Below are 17905 nucleotides of genomic sequence, written 5' to 3'. Positions count from 1 at the left end.
ACAAAAAAACAAAACAAACAAACAAACATCCATTGTTCTCTCTGAAAACAATATGAAGACTGTCTGAATGTCTTGCAGTACCACTAATGATCTGCAGGAGTCTGCATTGGAGGCAGTGTACCATACTCACTCTGGCTTGGAGTACCAGTCGAATTTTTGGATCAAGATAAAGGCCATGATCTGGAAACCCAGGCAAATGAGAATCTGGGTCAAAACTGAGAAGAGGAGAGGACCTGAGACAAGACCGGAGGGAGGTCTTTGGGCAACGAGCTCCTTCCATGCGGAGTTCAAACTCACTAGGAATGAGAGGGGGGGGTAACAAAGTAGTTTTACTATGAGAGAAATTAACCAAACAGCTTAAAGGGTTAGTTCACCCAAAAATGAAAATAATGTCATTAATTACTCACACTCATATCGTTCCACACCCGTAAGACCCATGTTCATCTTCGGAACACAAATTAAGATATTTTTGATCAAAAACCTCGCTGGCTCAGTGAGGTTGTTATTGCCAGCAAGTTAATTTACGCTTTCAGATGGCCAGAAAGCTACTAGAAAACAGTTAATGTGACAACAGTGGTTCCACCTTAATATTATAAAGCAACTAGAATACATTTTGTGCGCAAAAAAAACCCAAAATAATGACTTTTCAACAATATCTAGTGATGGGCGATTTCAAAACACTGCTTTGAGTCTTCTGTTTCGAATCAGTGATTCGGATCGCGTGTCAAACTGCTGAAATCACGTGACTTTGGAGCATAAATGTATAAGTTTCAGTAATAAAAAAAGTATTCTCATCGCTTCATAACATTAAGGTTGAACCACTGTAGTCACATGACACTGTTTTAAATATGTCTTTAGTAGCTTTCTGAGCCTCAAAATTGGTTTACGAGAGGTCAGAAAGCTCTTGGATTTCATCAAAAATATCATGTGTTCCGAAGATGAAGGAAGGTTTGGAACCACATGAGGATGAGTGCTTAATTTTTGGGTGAACTAACCCTTTAAGTACTTTAAGACTTGTGCACTTCATCCACCACTGCTTACAGTTTATTAATAATGCACCTCAATTTCCATGAGCTCAAACTCTTAAAGTTAAATCTAAATTCTTATCGACAACATGAAATCAGATTGGCTGTTTGCGCTATAATTTATTTCTCTGATCTTATGATGCAATGTAATCACAATGGATACTATACAGAACAGTCCTATATTATTTCCTACTTAATATTCTGTGTGCCTCTACCATTTCACATTTGTTTAATTAAATTCAATGAGAAATGCATTGTGGAGGTTGAAAGGTTCAAACCCAATTATCAGAATCCACTAATCTGCCTTATTGCATAATTCATAAAAACTGAAAAGATCGAACAGACTAATAAAACAGGCACTGCTGAGCTAAATTTGAGCTGAACAAGAAAGACATTACAGATGATCATTACTCACTGGTGAAGACAATTAGAAGAATGATGGCTATGTCGATGAAGAGAAACTGGAAGTCACCCAGGTTACTGCCAATCTGAAATGCATTATTAATGGATCAGGGTTGTATAAGCAATCTCAGCGAGAAAAACACACAAACACAATCTGTCTTCAAGCACAGAAAACCAAGTAAAATATGTATAATAACTACAATTCAGTGAACTGTTGTGGTTGAAATTGTGGGGAACTTACGGAGTAGAGAAGGGCAACACTGAGGCACTGAATAATACTGTACAGAGCCATGAACTTAAACACACAGAAGGAGGTGATGAGAGCCGCTCGTCCCTCCCTGTGGAGAAACAACATGTGTGAGACATTTTGTACAAAGAACATTTGTCATTGGGAAAAACTGTCTACAATGTTGAAGGCCAAAATAGGCACCCTCATCAACTCCAACTGATTCATTTTAAAACCATTTCATTTTGAAGCACATCAGCATCAAGTCTAACACAACGTCATAACCAGTTTCCAAAGAAACCAAGAAACCAAGCCATCAACAAAATGTCCTGTCTCTCACTGTGGTTAAGTAAAGGTTCAGTAAGCGATTTCTGAGAAACCTGTTGAAAATTGGTTGTTGAAACAACCAAATAAACAATTTTGTGAACATTTGCTAGATTGTCTGTTCTGTGCATAGTCCTGGCTGTGTAAACAGGAGAAAAAGTAAAAGTGGATCGAATCAATCCACTGACTACTAAAACGCTCTTTTAGCCAATCAGCAGCAGGGAAAAAGAAGGGTTGCGATCAGGCAAGAGCTAGGACACGCATTAATATTGGAAAGATTTCCAGTTAGAGAGCCTCTGAGGTTGCTTTGTTTCTGCTCGATATGTGAGTAGAATTGGGTTTTTGCTGTTTCACAGAACCCATTTATGCTGTTTTTGTTGAATCACAGCTGATTCATCCATATTTGCAAGAGCCATCTGATGCGCCAGCTGTTAGTCGTTTCCAGTGTTGCATAGTGTGTTCATTATTTTGGGGGCGGAGCAATAGAGGGAGGGGTGTGTTTAATTTGGATATGGGTGTGTTTGTTTGGGTGTTAATTTCAAATATCAACAGTGTTTCTCAGAAATCGCTTACTGCACCTTCAAGACAAACACTCACATTATTAAAAGATAAACTCAAGAGTCATTTTATATCTACTCTTTTTCTGGCTCTTAGAATTAAAAAGCTTCTATCCTACTTATTAATTTACTGTGTAGGCAGAAAAAAAAAAAAAAAGTGGGAAAAAAATACTGCAAATTGCGATTGTGATTAAAATATATAAAAAAAAAAAACCTTCAGGTTTGCTGTGCTTGTTTATAGGTCAGCACAATTTAGCAAAAAAAAAAAAAAAAAGTCATAATAACAATGATAATAATAAACATTATTATTTTAATAGTTTTTTATAACTGAATAAAAATAATTAACAAAATAAGAAATATTACCATAAATAATTCTGAAAAAATAATATAATAATCATTTTATTTTACAATACAAATATTTATGGCTGTCTTAGTTTCTGGAAGTCCTTAAAGCTTCTCTTTTGTTGACAACAGCTGCTTTATAAGTGCTTCAAGTTCTTATTACATTTTTAGAAGTGACCCAAACTCAGAGCACATGCAGAGTTAAGTTTGTGCAGAGCATCATTTATTGCATTCATTTATCTTATAGAACAATTAACTCTGTTTCTTTATAGGACAGCTTTAAAACAGAGCCGTGCTGTGGTGCAGTTAGGACACCTGATCAGATTGGGCACGCAGGTGATGCTGGGAGTTGTGGAGGTGAATGGAGACGCCACTGAAGCCTCCAGCTCTGACAGGGAGATTCCAGCATGAGCCCTCTTCAGTGCCTGAGCAACAAACAGACAGATGTCATCAGCATGACACATGACACTTTCTGAACACATGACAGGTGTAAAAGACACATAACCACTGAACAGGTTTGACAGATTTTTAAAGTTTCTCACCCCACAGTCGTTCGCTCCATCTCCACACATTCCTACAAAATAGCTGCAGCACAGAATAGAAAAAGGTTAGCAAGATTTTAAATTGCACAAGTTTTTCTATATAAACATTTATTCTTGTGATGGCAAAGCTGAATTTTCAGCATCAGTCTTCAGTGTCACATGATCCTTCAGAAATCATTCTAATATGATGATTTCTTATTTCTTGTTAAAAATCACCATTATAAAAATCATGACCGTCGGAACCCTGCATTCAGGTCGGTGACACGAGAAGGTGCAGGACGAGTTACACTCAACTTAGGGATGGGGGTTTGTGCAAATTACATCTAATTAGATATGAATAGTTAGGAGCCATCATGGAGTGTGTGTGTGTGTGTGTTTGTGTGTTTAATACTCACTCTACACTTTCCAATGTTTCAACAAGCTGAGTCTTCTGGTCAGGTGCCATCCTTGCAAATACTGTTCCATGAAGCACCAGCTACACCAACAACAGTAAAAACACAATAGATATTATATAATATGACAAACGGGAGTATAAATATGGTATAAAAAAAGACATCTGCTTTCAGCCAACCTTCTGTAGCAGATCCTGGAAATGCTCAATAATTACAGCAAAAGATTTTCCACTCATGGCAAAGTGATACTGTTCCTGAGGTATCGTCTCAGAATGCCCATCTTCCATAATAATCTCCATCTCCTGCAATCAGAGAACACAAATACAGAGATACTGAAGCTAAAGGTTTTTGCTTTATCGATAACATTTGAGGTCTTCAAGTCACCATTAAAACAGAACACACAATTCTCTTTTTTACGGAATATTTATATAATAATTAATCCGTGCAAGGGATTCATTTTTTTTATACTCATGTGCCCTTGTGATATTCAATCAAAATAACTTCCCCTCCCTCTTGCAGCAACATCTCTTCTCTTCACTGAAGATGTGCTTATTGGTGTGAAAAGTGATGTTGCTAAAGAACAAGTTGAAATGATTTATTATTTATAAATAATGCTGTTGATAAAGCTTCACATGTAACATTCCTGTAACAGCAGTGACAGGTCCAGACCAGTAGATGGCGCACTGACCTCTAGTTTGGTGGGCTTGTTCAAGTGTTTGCTGGGTTTGTCGGCATAGTGCCAGTTAATCTTGGCAGCCAGGCCATCTTTAGGGGGCAGAGCGTCGGCAATAATGACTCGGTCCTGCGGCTGAATCATGCCGCAGTCTCGTGCCACAGAGATGGCCGTCAGCATGTTGTCACCTACAGGAGAGAGGAAAAGATAAAAATGGTAGAGCCATTTTTAAATCCCACTCTTTCAGACTTTGGTACACATCCAATATACTGGTATAATGGTGCTTTTTTTGTTAGTGAACAGATGATGGCTGGTATCTGGCAATGACCCAGTGTTCCTCATGATTGTAAGAGTGGGTCATGTACAAACTCAATCTGCTTACGTTCACAATGCTGCATTCAGCCTCGTTTGAACTTTGGAGCACTTGGCTGGTAATCTGGAGAGCTGAGAACCTTATTAGATTCCAGAAATACCTAATGAATTAAGCTTCAAAGCTCCCAGACTCCTGTCTGTCTGCCTGTGGCTGGTCACTAAACGCCCTACCATCTTCAAACAACATGGGCATATTCCACTCTTGATATGCTAATTAAGTAAACTAACACAAATAAGGTAAGCAGTAAGTAAATGAACCAGGTTTGTTGGACAAAAACTGAAATATTCTGTCAGAAAGGCCCTAAGCACAACTGTAACAAAACTTTATTATACCTAGCTTCATGAGCAGCAGATGTACATTACTGTTCAAAAGTTTGGGGTCAGTAAGATTTTTTATTTTATTTTTTTTTTTTAATAAAGTATTTTTATTAAGAAAGAATGCATAAAATTGATCAAAAGTGCATTTCTAATGATACAAAAGACTTACATTTCAAATAAATTCTGTTCTTTTGAATTCTTTAAAAGCTGCTGTCCTCAACTTTTTTTTGTGTTCAAAATTTACAAAAATTAAATAATGAGAATATACAATATGAATCCATTGTCCAGACCGTGTTTTTGTCTTACCCTGAATTATTATGGTAAACTTATAATAAGTGTTTATATTCTGACTATCACAGTAACTGCGTGACTCGCCATAGACATACACGGAGAAAAGTAGCTCCGGCTACAATGTTCTTCCACAAGACGCGTGCAGTTCTGTTTATTAACTGTTTATTAACCGCTAGAGGATTCCATTGAATCGATTCAATTGAATCGATTCCATTGAATCCTTTCATCTGTCGGCGTTGGTAATGCACTTTTACGTCGGCGTGGTTGTTTTTGGGGATTAGGACATCCGCCACCTTTTGAAGCATCGAAAATACATTTTGGTCCAAATATAACAAAAACTACAACTTTATTCAGCATTGTATTCTCTTCCGGGTCTGTTGTCAATCTGCATTCATGACTCCGCTTCTTTTTCTTCTTCTTTCCTGTTTTATGGTGGTTGGCATCCGGCTTATTGGTGCATTACCGCCCCCTTCTGCTCCGGAGTGTGGTTCACGACTCCGCAGTGACGCTGCTGATGTGTTATCCGGTGCGCCCGAGCTTCGTTTACAGTCTGAGGGAGACATGCTGTATTCAAGCTATTCTACATTGTTTGTATTTTGGTATTGCTATATTTTTTAAAATGGTGCGTAAGTGTGCATGCCGCGGATGTCCTAATCACCAAAAACAACCACGGTGATGTAAAAGGATGATGAAAGGATTCAATTATTCAATTCAATGGAATCAATTCAATGGAAAGGATTCCGGAAGAGAATACAATGCTGAATAAAGTCGTAGTTTTTGTTATTTTTGGACCAAAATGTATTTTTGATGCTTCAAAAAATTCTAACTGACCCTCTGATGTCACATGGACTACTTTGATGATGTTATTATTACCTTTCTGGACATGGACAGTCTACAAACATTTTCAATGGAGGGACAGAAAGCTCTCGGACTAAATCTAAAATATCTTAAACTGTGTTCCGAAGATGAACGGAGGTCTTACGGGTTTGGAACGACATGAGGGTTAGTCATTAATGACAAAATTTTCATTTTTGGGTGAACTAACCCTTTAAAGAATGCTGAAAAAAATATATATGTGTGCTTCCATAAAAATATTAACTGTTTTCATCATTGATAATAATAAGAAATGTTTCTTGAGCAGCAAATCAGCATATTAGAATGATTTCTGAAGGATCATGTGACACTGGCTACGTTTACATGCACCAATTTTCTTCAATCCGAATTAATTGAATCCGATTGCAGAGCTGTTTACATGTACTCTAAACATTGTAATCTGATTCAAATATCAGTTTATAAGTATTTTATATACATTCCGACCAAAAATTTTGCACACGTGCTCTGCGTGTGTGACGTCACAACAATCAAACTTGCGGTAACCCGGGTTGTGTCAACAGACGATGATCATGTATCGACTAGCCAGAGATATTGTCAAAAGCATCATATCTTGGCAATATTAAGAGGATTTGGTATTTCCAATTAATGTAGGCCTGTTACATTCTTCTAGTCTATTATTATTACTATTAGGTTCGGCTTCTTTTATTATTAAATTAATATTATACTACGTGCTGTGAGGATAATAAAAGATTAGGCTATTAGCTATCTTTGAAAATGTTTTAAACATTTTTTTAAGGTCTATTATACACTGAATTATAGGCCTAAAGCTAATTAAAATTATTAAGAGAGTAGGCTATAATATTTCCTAACACTGCAGTCATCAATGAATATTAGCGCAGCTTTACTTCAAGCACTGATTTTAAAAAAAACAACCTGTTTAAAGGGATAGTTCACCCAAAAATGAAAATTTGATGTTTATCTGCTTACCCCCAGTGCATCCAAGATGTAGGTGACTTTTTCTTCAGTCGAACGCAAATTATGATTTTTAACTGCAACCGCTGCCCTCTGTCAGTCAAATAATAGCAGTAGATGGGAACTTCAACTATAACAGTAAATAAAACTTGCTTAGACAAATCAAAATTAAAACCTGCGGCTCGTGACGACACATTAATGTCCTAAGAGACGAAACGATCGGTTTGTGCGAGAAACCGAACATTATTTATATAATTTTTACCTCTAATACACCACTATGTCCAACTTCGTTCAGCTTCCTGTTAGTGAGGTCAAAAAACGCGCTCTGTTGACGGAAGTGATGTCTCGCCTATTTCAATGAGCGCGAGACATCACTTCCATTGTCAGAGCCCGATCAGACCTCACTAACAGGAAGCTGAACGCAGTTGGACATAGTGGTGTATTAGAGGTAAAAAATTATATAAATACTGTTCGGTTTCTCGCACAAACCGATCGTTTCGTGTCTTAGGACATCAGTGTGCCGTCACGAGCCGCAGGTTTTAATTTTGATTTGTCTATGGAAGTTTTTTCGACTCTTATTGTTCAAGTTCCCAATCACTGCTATTATTTGACTGACAGACGGCAGCGGTTGCAGTTAAAAATCATAATTTGCGTTCGACTGAAGAAAAAAAGTCATCTACATCTTGGATGCCCTGGGGGTAAGCAGATAAACATCAAATTTTCATTTTTGGGTGAACTATCCCTTTAACACTAAATACTGTTATTCTCATTTGTTTCACAAGCCTATATGTACTGCCACAAGAGAAATAATGGAATAAATTAAGACATTACCATTATCAGCATTTTATGTTGAAATTCGTCTCTGAGAGAATATGGTCCGTTAATGCAGCATCAGACAGCTCCGTCAATTTTTACTTTCACTTTGAATACTGATCGAGGTTGAGACTTTTTCACCGGCATAACACTTGTGTGATATCCATTGGTTCCCCTACTTGTTTTAAAATGGAAAGATTTCCAATATTGTTATGAAGGGAAACATTCGCCACTGTCTTTTGGCATACATCTTTACAACTAAAGACGTGAACGTGAACTTGCGTGAACTGTCCTGACACAGATGCAAGCCAGGAAAAATAACCAGCAGAACATGTAGAGTGCAAAGTCATGTTTACCTGTGACCATAACTGTGCGTATGTTGGCACGTCGTAGATCTTCCAGCACCCCTGGCGTTTCTGTTTTCAGCTTGTTCTGCATGATAATCAAACCCAGAAAATCCATATTTTTCTCAATTTGATCCCTGTTGAAGAGAAAACCAATACAATGTGACAAACATATAGTGGCACAACATGATAATAATTTTATTAAAAAAAAAAAAAAAAAAAACAACAACAACTTGGTTTTGATTGCCAGTAAAGAGTTTAATGAAGTTTAAACAAATTTTACCTGTTAATGTTCTGCACTTTGTGAAATGTAAGTTTGGATTCTAGCCGTCTGTGTGCCAACGCGATGACCCGGAAGCCCTGTTTGGTGTAGTCCTCCAAAACCTCTGCAAAATCCTCTGGTACTGTGGTGTGTTGTAAAAAAAAAAAAAAAAAAAAAAAAAACAGCAACTTGAATCCAATGTTGATTTGAAATTCAAAAAAGATGATAATGATGGACGAATGTTCCACTGACCTGACTCTTTCTTACACAGGCTTGCCACAACCTCTGGTGCTCCTTTCAGATAGGCGTCCATGCGTCTCTCTCCAATCTGACGAACGACCACGCTCATTCTTTGTAGGGTGGAGGAGAAGGAGAACTGCCGCACAATACCGATCATATAGGACGCCTGCACGAGAAACGCAGGAAAGCATGTAAACACCCATATACGTCCATAATGAAATTCATAAATTCATAAAATAGCCATTGTACATACCGAGAGCTCATCGAGTTCTGACAGTTCCTGAAAGGAAACCACAAGAGATTAGAACAATGTAATACAAACTTCATATCCAGAAGCGAGGCTGCCCTCACGTGCAGTTAAAAGTATCGTAAACAAGAGATTCATAGTTAAAAATTGCACATGAACGCCCTTTCTGGCATTTTTGGTGCGCAAGATTGTCCTGTTTTGTTGTTGCCGCCGGTATGCCGGAGCATGAGTTCTTGAAACTCCACCCTCTTATGGAAAGGTAACCATGAGCAACAGCTCATTTGCATTTAAAGGGACACACTCAAAAACGGCACATTTGCTCACACCCAAATAAGGGAAAATTTAAGATGCTATAATAAATGATCAGTGGGGTACTTTGAGCTAAAGCTTCACATACACACTCTGGGGACACCAGAGACTTATTTTACATCTTGTAAAAAGGGGCATAATAGGTCCCAAATATATCTTGTATTTATTTATTTATAGAGCACTTTCCAGGCTACTCTAGCTCCAAAGTGCTGTACATACATCTATCAAGGTTTCAACAAAAATATTAAGCAGGACAACCATTTTCAACATTAAAAATATTAATAATAACAATTTCTGAAGGATCATGTGACACTGAAGACTTGAGTTATGACTGCCAAAAATTCAGCTTTGCCATCATAAGAAATAAATTACATTTTAAAATGCTCACCATGTCCTGTTCAGGTGATATCACTGGTGGCGGAAGAAGCTGATTTGGTGGTTTTACATAAGTGAGTTCAATGCGGTCGTGTTGAGCCGTCTCCTCTTCTGTTGCTTCCACTAAGATCTGAAGACCATAGATAGACAGAGTGACACCAAAAAAAAATAAAAAAATTTAAAAACAAGTACAACTTGTTCCAAAACTTGAACGAGGACATTACAAACTGTTCTCCTGTCTCAGCAGACACTGACCCAGCCTGTGGCCTCGAACATCTTGAGGTCCAGTGGATCTCCAGAGAGCTGACCCTCAATCTTAGTGAGGGAGTGACAGGTGGCCATGCAGGAGACAAACTTGGTTGTTACTAAGCTCTTATCATCTGCTTTTTCTTCTGAATGGTGGAATCTAAGGAAGAGATTCTTTAGTCAGAAAGACAATAAAAGTTTTGTCCATGCTATGTTCAGGTTTATCTAGATATTTTAAAGAAAGAAAGAAAGAAAGAAAGAAAGAAAGAAAGAAAGAAAGAAAGAAAGAAAGAAAGAAAGAAAGACAATACCTGCCATCTTCTGCTCGTTGAATTCCCCACATATCCAGACCATCTTCTGTGAGGGTGCCTGTCTGAAGTTATACACAATGAAATATTTAAAAAATATATTTTTTTAGAAAATTACTATTATTAACATTGCAAATGTTAATAAAACAGTTTAATAAATTGTATTTATTATTATTATTATTATTATTATTAGTAGTAGTAGTAGTAGTAGTAGTAGTAGTTAATATAAATGAGTGAAAGGGTTTATTAAATAATATTAATTAATTTTTAATAGTAAATGTTAACAAATAAAATGCAACTAATTTATATAATATAATAAATCTAATATAAATATTAAATAATTATTAGATAAATATTTATAAAAATAACTACTTCTGAGTATTATATTCATTTTTATGTAATACATAGTTTATTATTATACACTGAGGTGTTAAAATGTCACCCCAATTTTCCTGAATTAACCCTAGTTTTATGAAAAATAACCAGATTAAATGATCAAATGTTTGCTAAAGCAGAGTTGTTTTTAAAAGACACCCTGACTTTTATTTAATTTACGTCTAATTCAGGTTTCATTGAGACAAAAGGACTCCAGTTTTCCATATTTACCTTGTCAAAGCACACCAGGTTCAGCTGCCCACAGATGTTAATTCTTTGTGGGCTGATGGAGAATATCCCCACTTTCTTGAGACGCCGCTGAGCATAGACGATGCCCGCTGTCATGGCTGCCGGCAGCGCAGGGGGCACCGTGATGGTAATAATGTCCAGAGACTTGACTATGATTTCCTTTACTGGTTCCTGCAAAATACACATTATAACGGTGAAGTGCACGGTTTCCACACTATAGTTACTAGATTAATTCATTGAACAGGTCAGCATGTACCTAGCATTTAAAATTCTGCTCAAAGCTACACAAATTCTGTTATATATCCTACATCTAAGAGGGACCGACATCACAACAAAAATGCTGCTGCTCCTTTTAAGACAGTAAAGATGGATAAAAACCTGATTTATGATTTTCATGACTAAAGAATAGAGAAAGACGATGCTGGCGACAGCCACCAGGCACAGCAGGAACAGGTAGGCGTCCCGGTACAGCTTAAAGTCTGTGGGTTTGGGGTACAGGATAGACCGGATGAGCTGCCCTTTAGCTGTGCTGAAACCTAGAAAAGAAAAACAACAAACAGCATTTTAAGGCATCAGATAAACAGCACAATTAGGCTGTCCACTAAGGTACCAACTTGAAGGCAGCATCAGATAATGCATTGCAGTAGTTCTGGCTTCTAACCTGTCCGGACCACCACAGCTTTAACCATTTCTCCCGTGTAGTAGCGGGTCTGTATGACGTTTGTGCCGCAAAAGAGCGTATGTCTTTTGTGTTCCTCCGTGCTGTAGATCATGTCACCATCCACACCCTTCTTGTCCCGCTGAGGGTTCGGAAGATCTGTCTTGGTGACCGGAACGCTCTCACCTAACGGCAGGAAATGAGAGAGGAGAACATAGAAATATCTGTGAGACATATTTTTCTTTATCTTACTCACAAATAATAAACAATTTGATCAAGTAAGAAATACAATCGCCAATCACCTGTGAGCATGCTCTCATTAACAATGCAGGTTCCACAGATGAGCACTGCGTCACATGGCATGATGGTCCCGTTGCTGGGGATAACGATGACATCACCGGGGACCAGGTCTGTGGACAGGGCTTCCTCCTTTTCTATACAGCAAAAACGGAAGCCAAAGAGAGGGAGGGTGGGGGAAGAGCGAGCAGTGAAATAAAACCAGTCTGTCTCAGCAGATCACTTATTACCCATGCTTCCTTGCACAGGAGGCAGAGTGCTGACTCATTGTGACTTTGGCCACTGCATCAGTCTCCCTGAAGCAGGTAATCCAGGCCTGCTGCAGTGCCCGTCATTACAAATATACTTAAGAGTTGAGGAAAATGCTATTTCAGTACATCTGAGCCGTACCGTTTTCGCCCCTGCAGACCGTAACCCGAACAGTACTGTGTGTTGCCACCATGTCGTGTAGCATTACATATTGCTGTAAAACAAAAGAAAATGTTCCTGTGAAGGTCAAATAAACATTCGCCTGTCCAGGCAGCACAGAATATCTAATAGGCATTTAAAATACACACATTAACTGCATAATTTTCTGATAGCATATGCATAATTAACAACTCTAACCTTGGATGCGCCCCATGACTAACACCTATGTTTGATAACTCTAAAATCCAACTTTATACTGATCTATAAGTAAAGACAACATGGAATCAAATTGTAACATTGTTACGTTTCAATATGCATCAGGACTTGTTATTCTACAAAAACAAAAAATCATTTATTTATTTTATTTTTTATTTATTTTTTTATTATTAATGGTTGATGATATTAATAATTATTAATAATCATTTATATTAATGTTTTTATTGTTAATATTATCACTTATTGATTCGTATATATTTTCTTAATGTATTTTTTTGGTTTTCTTTTGCTTTTTGTAAAACGTAAAATTCTAATAAAAATACCATTTTAAAAAAATCATAAAAATGTAAAAGATTTGTAAAATTATAAAAATTTGTTTTTTAGTTTATTTACTTATTTTTAGGGGCATTCATGACTTTTTAATGAAACTGTATTTAAATTTTTAATAATATTACATTTAAAACAGTAAAGAGTACATTTATAGTATGTATAGTGTACAATAAATATGAAATGGTCTAGAATTTTAATATTGACCATTTCTAAAATTAGACTTTTTTTCAGGCATTTGTCTTTTTAATAAAATAATATTATAATAATGTTTAAAATAGTACACATTTATATTGTGTATAATATACATAAATAATAATATTTATAATATATAAATATACATTTATACAAAATAATTTTGTATAGTATACAAAATAGCACAGAATTTTAATGATTCATTTTTCTGTTAATTGCCAAAACTTCAAAATAAATATAGACTTATAGTCAGTGTTGGTCAGAATCTCACAAGGATCCCAAAATTTTAAATCAAGTTCTGTTTACTGACTACTCCATTCCACTCAAAATACATCATTACGGAAATAAAATATTTAGCAAATGCCGTTTTACAAGCTTGTTTACCTTTTTAATAGTGTAGAGAGAGGTAGCTATTGATATGACAGACATGACGACTATGGCCATTGCGTAGTAATAGTATGCATCGGTACACCACAGGATAACACTGAAGAGCTGGAAGATGTAGAAAGGATTGAGGACCTGCGAAAGAGATGGAGACAAGTTTCAGTTCACTTATTTCAAGTTCCTGAGAAGACATATTCTCAAACAGCAGAGTCAGCAGTGCTGTGTCATGCCGTTCTCCTGCCTGGGTCAGTTTCACATTTCACCCGTACCTCCTTAATTAGCAGCTTGAAAACAGAAGGCACTTTCACGTCTATTTCATTCAGTCCGAAAAAAAATCTCCTAAAATAGAGAAGAAAAGGACAAAGTGAGATTTGTACAGTGCAATCCAGTTCAGAATAATTAGGATGGATTCACCACAAAACATTGCATTTCATTATAAGTGACATCTTTTTAAGTGTAACATATTGGTAACACTTTACAATAAAGTTTCATTTGTTAGCATTAGTTAACTACATCGCTTAACATGAACAAACAATGAACAACACTTCTACTTCTGTAGAATTTATTAATCTTAGCTAATGTTAATTTCAGAATACTTTTTCAGATCAAATGTTAAATCTATTAACATTAATGTACTGTAAAATTTATATATTTGTGTTAGTTATGATAAATAGCATTAACAAAGGTTAATAGAAGCTGTAGAAAAATATGGTAACACTATTTTACAGTGTCCTTGTTAAATGTTACATGTACTTACTATAGTAATAAGAGTAAATTATGCATAATTACAAGCAACTAACCCTATAGTAAGTACATGTTAATTAATATTACTGAGTACTTAATTGTATTATTACACTGACCCTTAAAATAAAGTATAACCGATATAGTGATCATTGTTAGTTCATGTTAGTTATTAGTTGCAATAACTAATGTTAACAAATGAGACCTTTCTGTAAAGTGCTATCGAACTATTATGTAAAATAGTGGGTTTTTAAACACTGTTGCTAGAAAATAATGGCATATTGTGATTTGTTTATCATTTTCCCATCCAACTAAACAATGCTTCCAAGACCATCCCAATTACTTTGGTTATAAAAACCTCATCTATGTTGGGCAACTTTACATTGGTGACATTTAAAACTGCGGAATTTGCAAAATAACATTAAATATATCAAGGAAAAGCAAATTTTTATGATTGCAAGACATAAAATCACTTGTACACAATCAATAAATGTACTCTGGCCCAATATGGTGAGCGACAGTTCTATCAACTGGCCAAAAACCCCCAACAGGTCAATCTTATTGCGGAGACTTTACCTCTAAAAGTGACAAATTCAGTCAAAGGTTTCACCTGTACTCCTGCTGGTTTTTGTTGAGCCCGGCGCTGTGCTTTGAGTGAATGGATGAGCAGGTCATGCTCAGATCCTCCAGTCCTCTGCAGAATGATGACAATAGTTTTAACAACAGTACCAGAGATTCACAGAGCAACATTGTCACTAATCTTAAAGGGATCGTTCACACAAAATTGAAAATTCTGTCAATTACTCATCCTCATGTCGTTTCAAACCCATGAGACTTTCTTTCATCCTCAGAATACAAATAAAGATATTTTTTAATGAAATCTGAGAGTTCCGTCCCTACATTGAAAGACTATTCGCCAAGAACTCTGGCGCTTCAAAAAATTCATAAAGAGATAAAAGTAAAAGTAATCCATATGAGTCAAACAGTTTAATCCAAGTCATCTGAAGTGTCACGGTCACTTTATATGATGAACAGACTGAATTTAGGCTTTTATTCACATGTAAACATTGACCAGCGAAAATAAACAGAAGCTCAACCATACTTACTTGATGTGCGAGAACAAACCTCATTGGTTCTTGCGGAAGTTCAAACTTCTCATGAGAATGAACCTCATTGGTTCTCGCGCATCAAGCCAGCATGATTGAGCTTCTGTAACCAAATATGAATACCCAAGTTTTCTGATCAATGTTTATATGTGAATAAATATTCTTTTATATGTTCTTCATATAAAGTTGTGTCTCTTCAGAAGATTTTAGCTGCTTTTCCGCCGTCGGGCTGAACGGTTCTAAGAATGGTAAGGAATGTTTCCAGTTATATTTCCATTTGAGCTTGGTTCAGCACAACATGATTACAAACCATTCTCGGCCCAGAATTCTCAGCATGGTTGGCTAACTGTATATAATAAGCAATAATGGAACGGTTAAGCAACGAGTACGGTTTGGCCCAACGGAAGAAAAGCGGCTTTAGATTAAAACACTCGATTCTTACAAATTTCTTTTACGGTCTCTTTATGAACGCATTGAAGTCTGAATAGACTTTAAATGGAGGGACAGAAATCTCTCAGATTTCATTAAAAATATCTTCATTTGTGTTCCAGAAGATGAATGAAAGTTTTATGGGTTTGGAACAATTTGGGTGAGTAAGTGATGACAAGTTTCATTTTTGGGTGATCTATCTACTTTAGATTCAAGAGCGATAATCAGGCATGCTTCCTTACTTCCATACTTCAAAGTTGTGAATGGTGTCGTTCCAAAAGTATTTAGTACTGTGAAGGGTAAAATAACGTATCTGTAATATAAAAAAAGAAAAGGATAAAAGAAAAAGACTTATTCAGTCACCAATGAAGCTTAACTACATTGTTTAGTTTGTAAAAACTAGAATTTGCGGAATTGCAGAATTTGTGTGGGAAGGATGAGGAGGATTTTGTGCATATAATACCTGCACATGCTGGTCCTCTGGATTCCTGGTGATTTTCTCAGGGGCGGAGTCAGAGGGGTTGTGGGCGTGGTCGTTGGCCTGGGGGGAGGCGGTCTGAGAGGCCAGGTTGTCATAAGGGTTCTTCCCAGGGGCCAGCATTATCCGAACCCTCGCTCGAAACCAGCGTTTAAACTCATCCTATAAACAAATACATAAACAGATTATACTCGAACACACATATAACCAAAACAATGGCATTATCCATTACAAATAGGCAACAACTAAAACTAATTGTGATCTTAATGAACACTTAAAAACACTAGAAATGTTTCAGGCAAATTAGAAGACTTTGCATTAGTTTTATAAAACTTTGCATTTGTTGAAAAGGCTGGATTTACATAGTCCACAGGCAACTTCCCAATAAAGCCTAGGAATGAAAAAAGGAATGTGGAGTAAAGTGACATACTCGATTGTCAGTGTTAACTTTACAACACAAACAGACACACCAAAGCACTATTATCGGCTGCCATTCAGCTGCCTCAGAGTTGAGTGTTATCTACCACTAAAGATCATGACGCCTGAAGCATTATGCAATTCGGAATTATGTTAAAGACTATCAAGATGAAGGATTTGAAATATATAACGATCATAAACTCCTCTACATAAGGTTAAACAGGAAGACACGTGTACCTTTACAATAAGGTCTCATTTGCTCATTTGTATTAACTAACATTAAAGTTGCCATCGAACGTTTTTTTACAAGATGTAATATAAGTCTAAGGTGTCCCCTGAATGTGTCTGAAGTTTCAGCTCAAAATACTTTTTAAAAATATATTAAAATATATTTTAAAATATTTTTTTTAATTAATTTTTTTAACTGCCTATTTTGGGGCATAATTAGAAATGCGCTGATTCAGGTCGCGGCCCCTTTAAATGCTCATGCTCTCTGTCCCCGGAGCTCGCGCTTGCCTTAAACAGTGCATAAACAAAGTTCACACAGCTAATAACCCTCAAAATGGATCTTTACAAAGTGTTCATCATGCCTACTGAATGCATGCGTCGGATCATGTGAGTTTTGTATTTATTTGGATGTTTACATTTGATTCTGAATGAGTTTAAGGCTGTGCTCCGTGGCTAACGACTAATGCTACACTGTTGGAGAGATTTATAAAGAATGAAGTTGTGCTTATGAATTATACAGACTGCAAGTGTTTAAAAATGAAAATATCGACGGCTCTTGTCTCCGTGAATACAGTAAGAAATGTGGTTAAAGTTACCATCGTTTAACAGTACATTAGCAACATGCTAACGAAACATTTAGAAAGACAATTTACTAATATAACTAAAAATATCATGTTATCATGGATCATGTCAGTTATTATTGCTCCATCTGCCGTTTTTCGCTATTGTCCTTGCTTGCTTACCTAGTCTGATGACTGTGCACAGATCCAGACGTTAATACTGGCTGCCCTTGTGTAATGCCTTGAACATGAGCTGGCATATGTAAATATTGGGGGCGTACATATTAATGATCCTGACTGTTACATAACAGTCGGTGTTATGTTGAGATTCGCCTGTTCTTCGGAGGTCTTTTAAACAAATGAGATTTATATAAGGAGGAGGAAACAATGGAGTTTGAGACTCACTGTATGTCACTTCCATGT

General features: G+C 36.5%; 1 protein-coding gene across 5 annotated transcripts in view; it reads right to left on the bottom strand.

Moving 5' to 3' along the window:
- The window catches only part of atp13a3 (ATPase 13A3), a 50509-nt gene that overhangs the window by 9573 nt on the left and 23031 nt on the right, over nucleotides 1-17905 (bottom strand). For 3 of the 5 annotated variants that reach the window (XM_067387936.1, XM_067387939.1, XM_067387937.1), the window contains exons 5-29: nucleotides 16263-16439; nucleotides 16042-16112; nucleotides 14875-14958; nucleotides 13793-13862; nucleotides 13524-13658; nucleotides 12384-12456; nucleotides 11999-12130; nucleotides 11700-11882; nucleotides 11417-11574; nucleotides 11021-11209; nucleotides 10418-10479; nucleotides 10116-10266; nucleotides 9874-9990; nucleotides 9183-9209; nucleotides 8942-9095; nucleotides 8711-8831; nucleotides 8440-8564; nucleotides 4499-4671; nucleotides 3990-4112; nucleotides 3814-3893; nucleotides 3419-3461; nucleotides 3192-3301; nucleotides 1669-1765; nucleotides 1441-1513; nucleotides 131-296 (exon numbers count right to left, since the gene is read on the bottom strand). In XM_067387936.1, coding sequence (XP_067244037.1) covers nucleotides 131-296; nucleotides 1441-1513; nucleotides 1669-1765; nucleotides 3192-3301; nucleotides 3419-3461; nucleotides 3814-3893; nucleotides 3990-4112; nucleotides 4499-4671; nucleotides 8440-8564; nucleotides 8711-8831; nucleotides 8942-9095; nucleotides 9183-9209; nucleotides 9874-9990; nucleotides 10116-10266; nucleotides 10418-10479; nucleotides 11021-11209; nucleotides 11417-11574; nucleotides 11700-11882; nucleotides 11999-12130; nucleotides 12384-12456; nucleotides 13524-13658; nucleotides 13793-13862; nucleotides 14875-14958; nucleotides 16042-16112; nucleotides 16263-16439 — 2894 coding nt within the window. The remainder of the gene's footprint in view (nucleotides 1-130; nucleotides 297-1440; nucleotides 1514-1668; nucleotides 1766-3191; nucleotides 3302-3418; nucleotides 3462-3813; nucleotides 3894-3989; nucleotides 4113-4498; nucleotides 4672-8439; nucleotides 8565-8710; nucleotides 8832-8941; nucleotides 9096-9182; nucleotides 9210-9873; nucleotides 9991-10115; nucleotides 10267-10417; nucleotides 10480-11020; nucleotides 11210-11416; nucleotides 11575-11699; nucleotides 11883-11998; nucleotides 12131-12383; nucleotides 12457-13523; nucleotides 13659-13792; nucleotides 13863-14874; nucleotides 14959-16041; nucleotides 16113-16262; nucleotides 16440-17905) is intronic. The other 2 variants (XM_067387940.1, XM_067387941.1) reach the window with 2 other exon arrangements.

Source organism: Chanodichthys erythropterus, chromosome 6, assembly GCF_024489055.1.
Source record: "Chanodichthys erythropterus isolate Z2021 chromosome 6, ASM2448905v1, whole genome shotgun sequence".
NCBI classification, from domain to species: domain Eukaryota; kingdom Metazoa; phylum Chordata; class Actinopteri; order Cypriniformes; family Xenocyprididae; genus Chanodichthys; species Chanodichthys erythropterus.
This window is presented reverse-complemented; position numbering and strand designations above follow the sequence as displayed.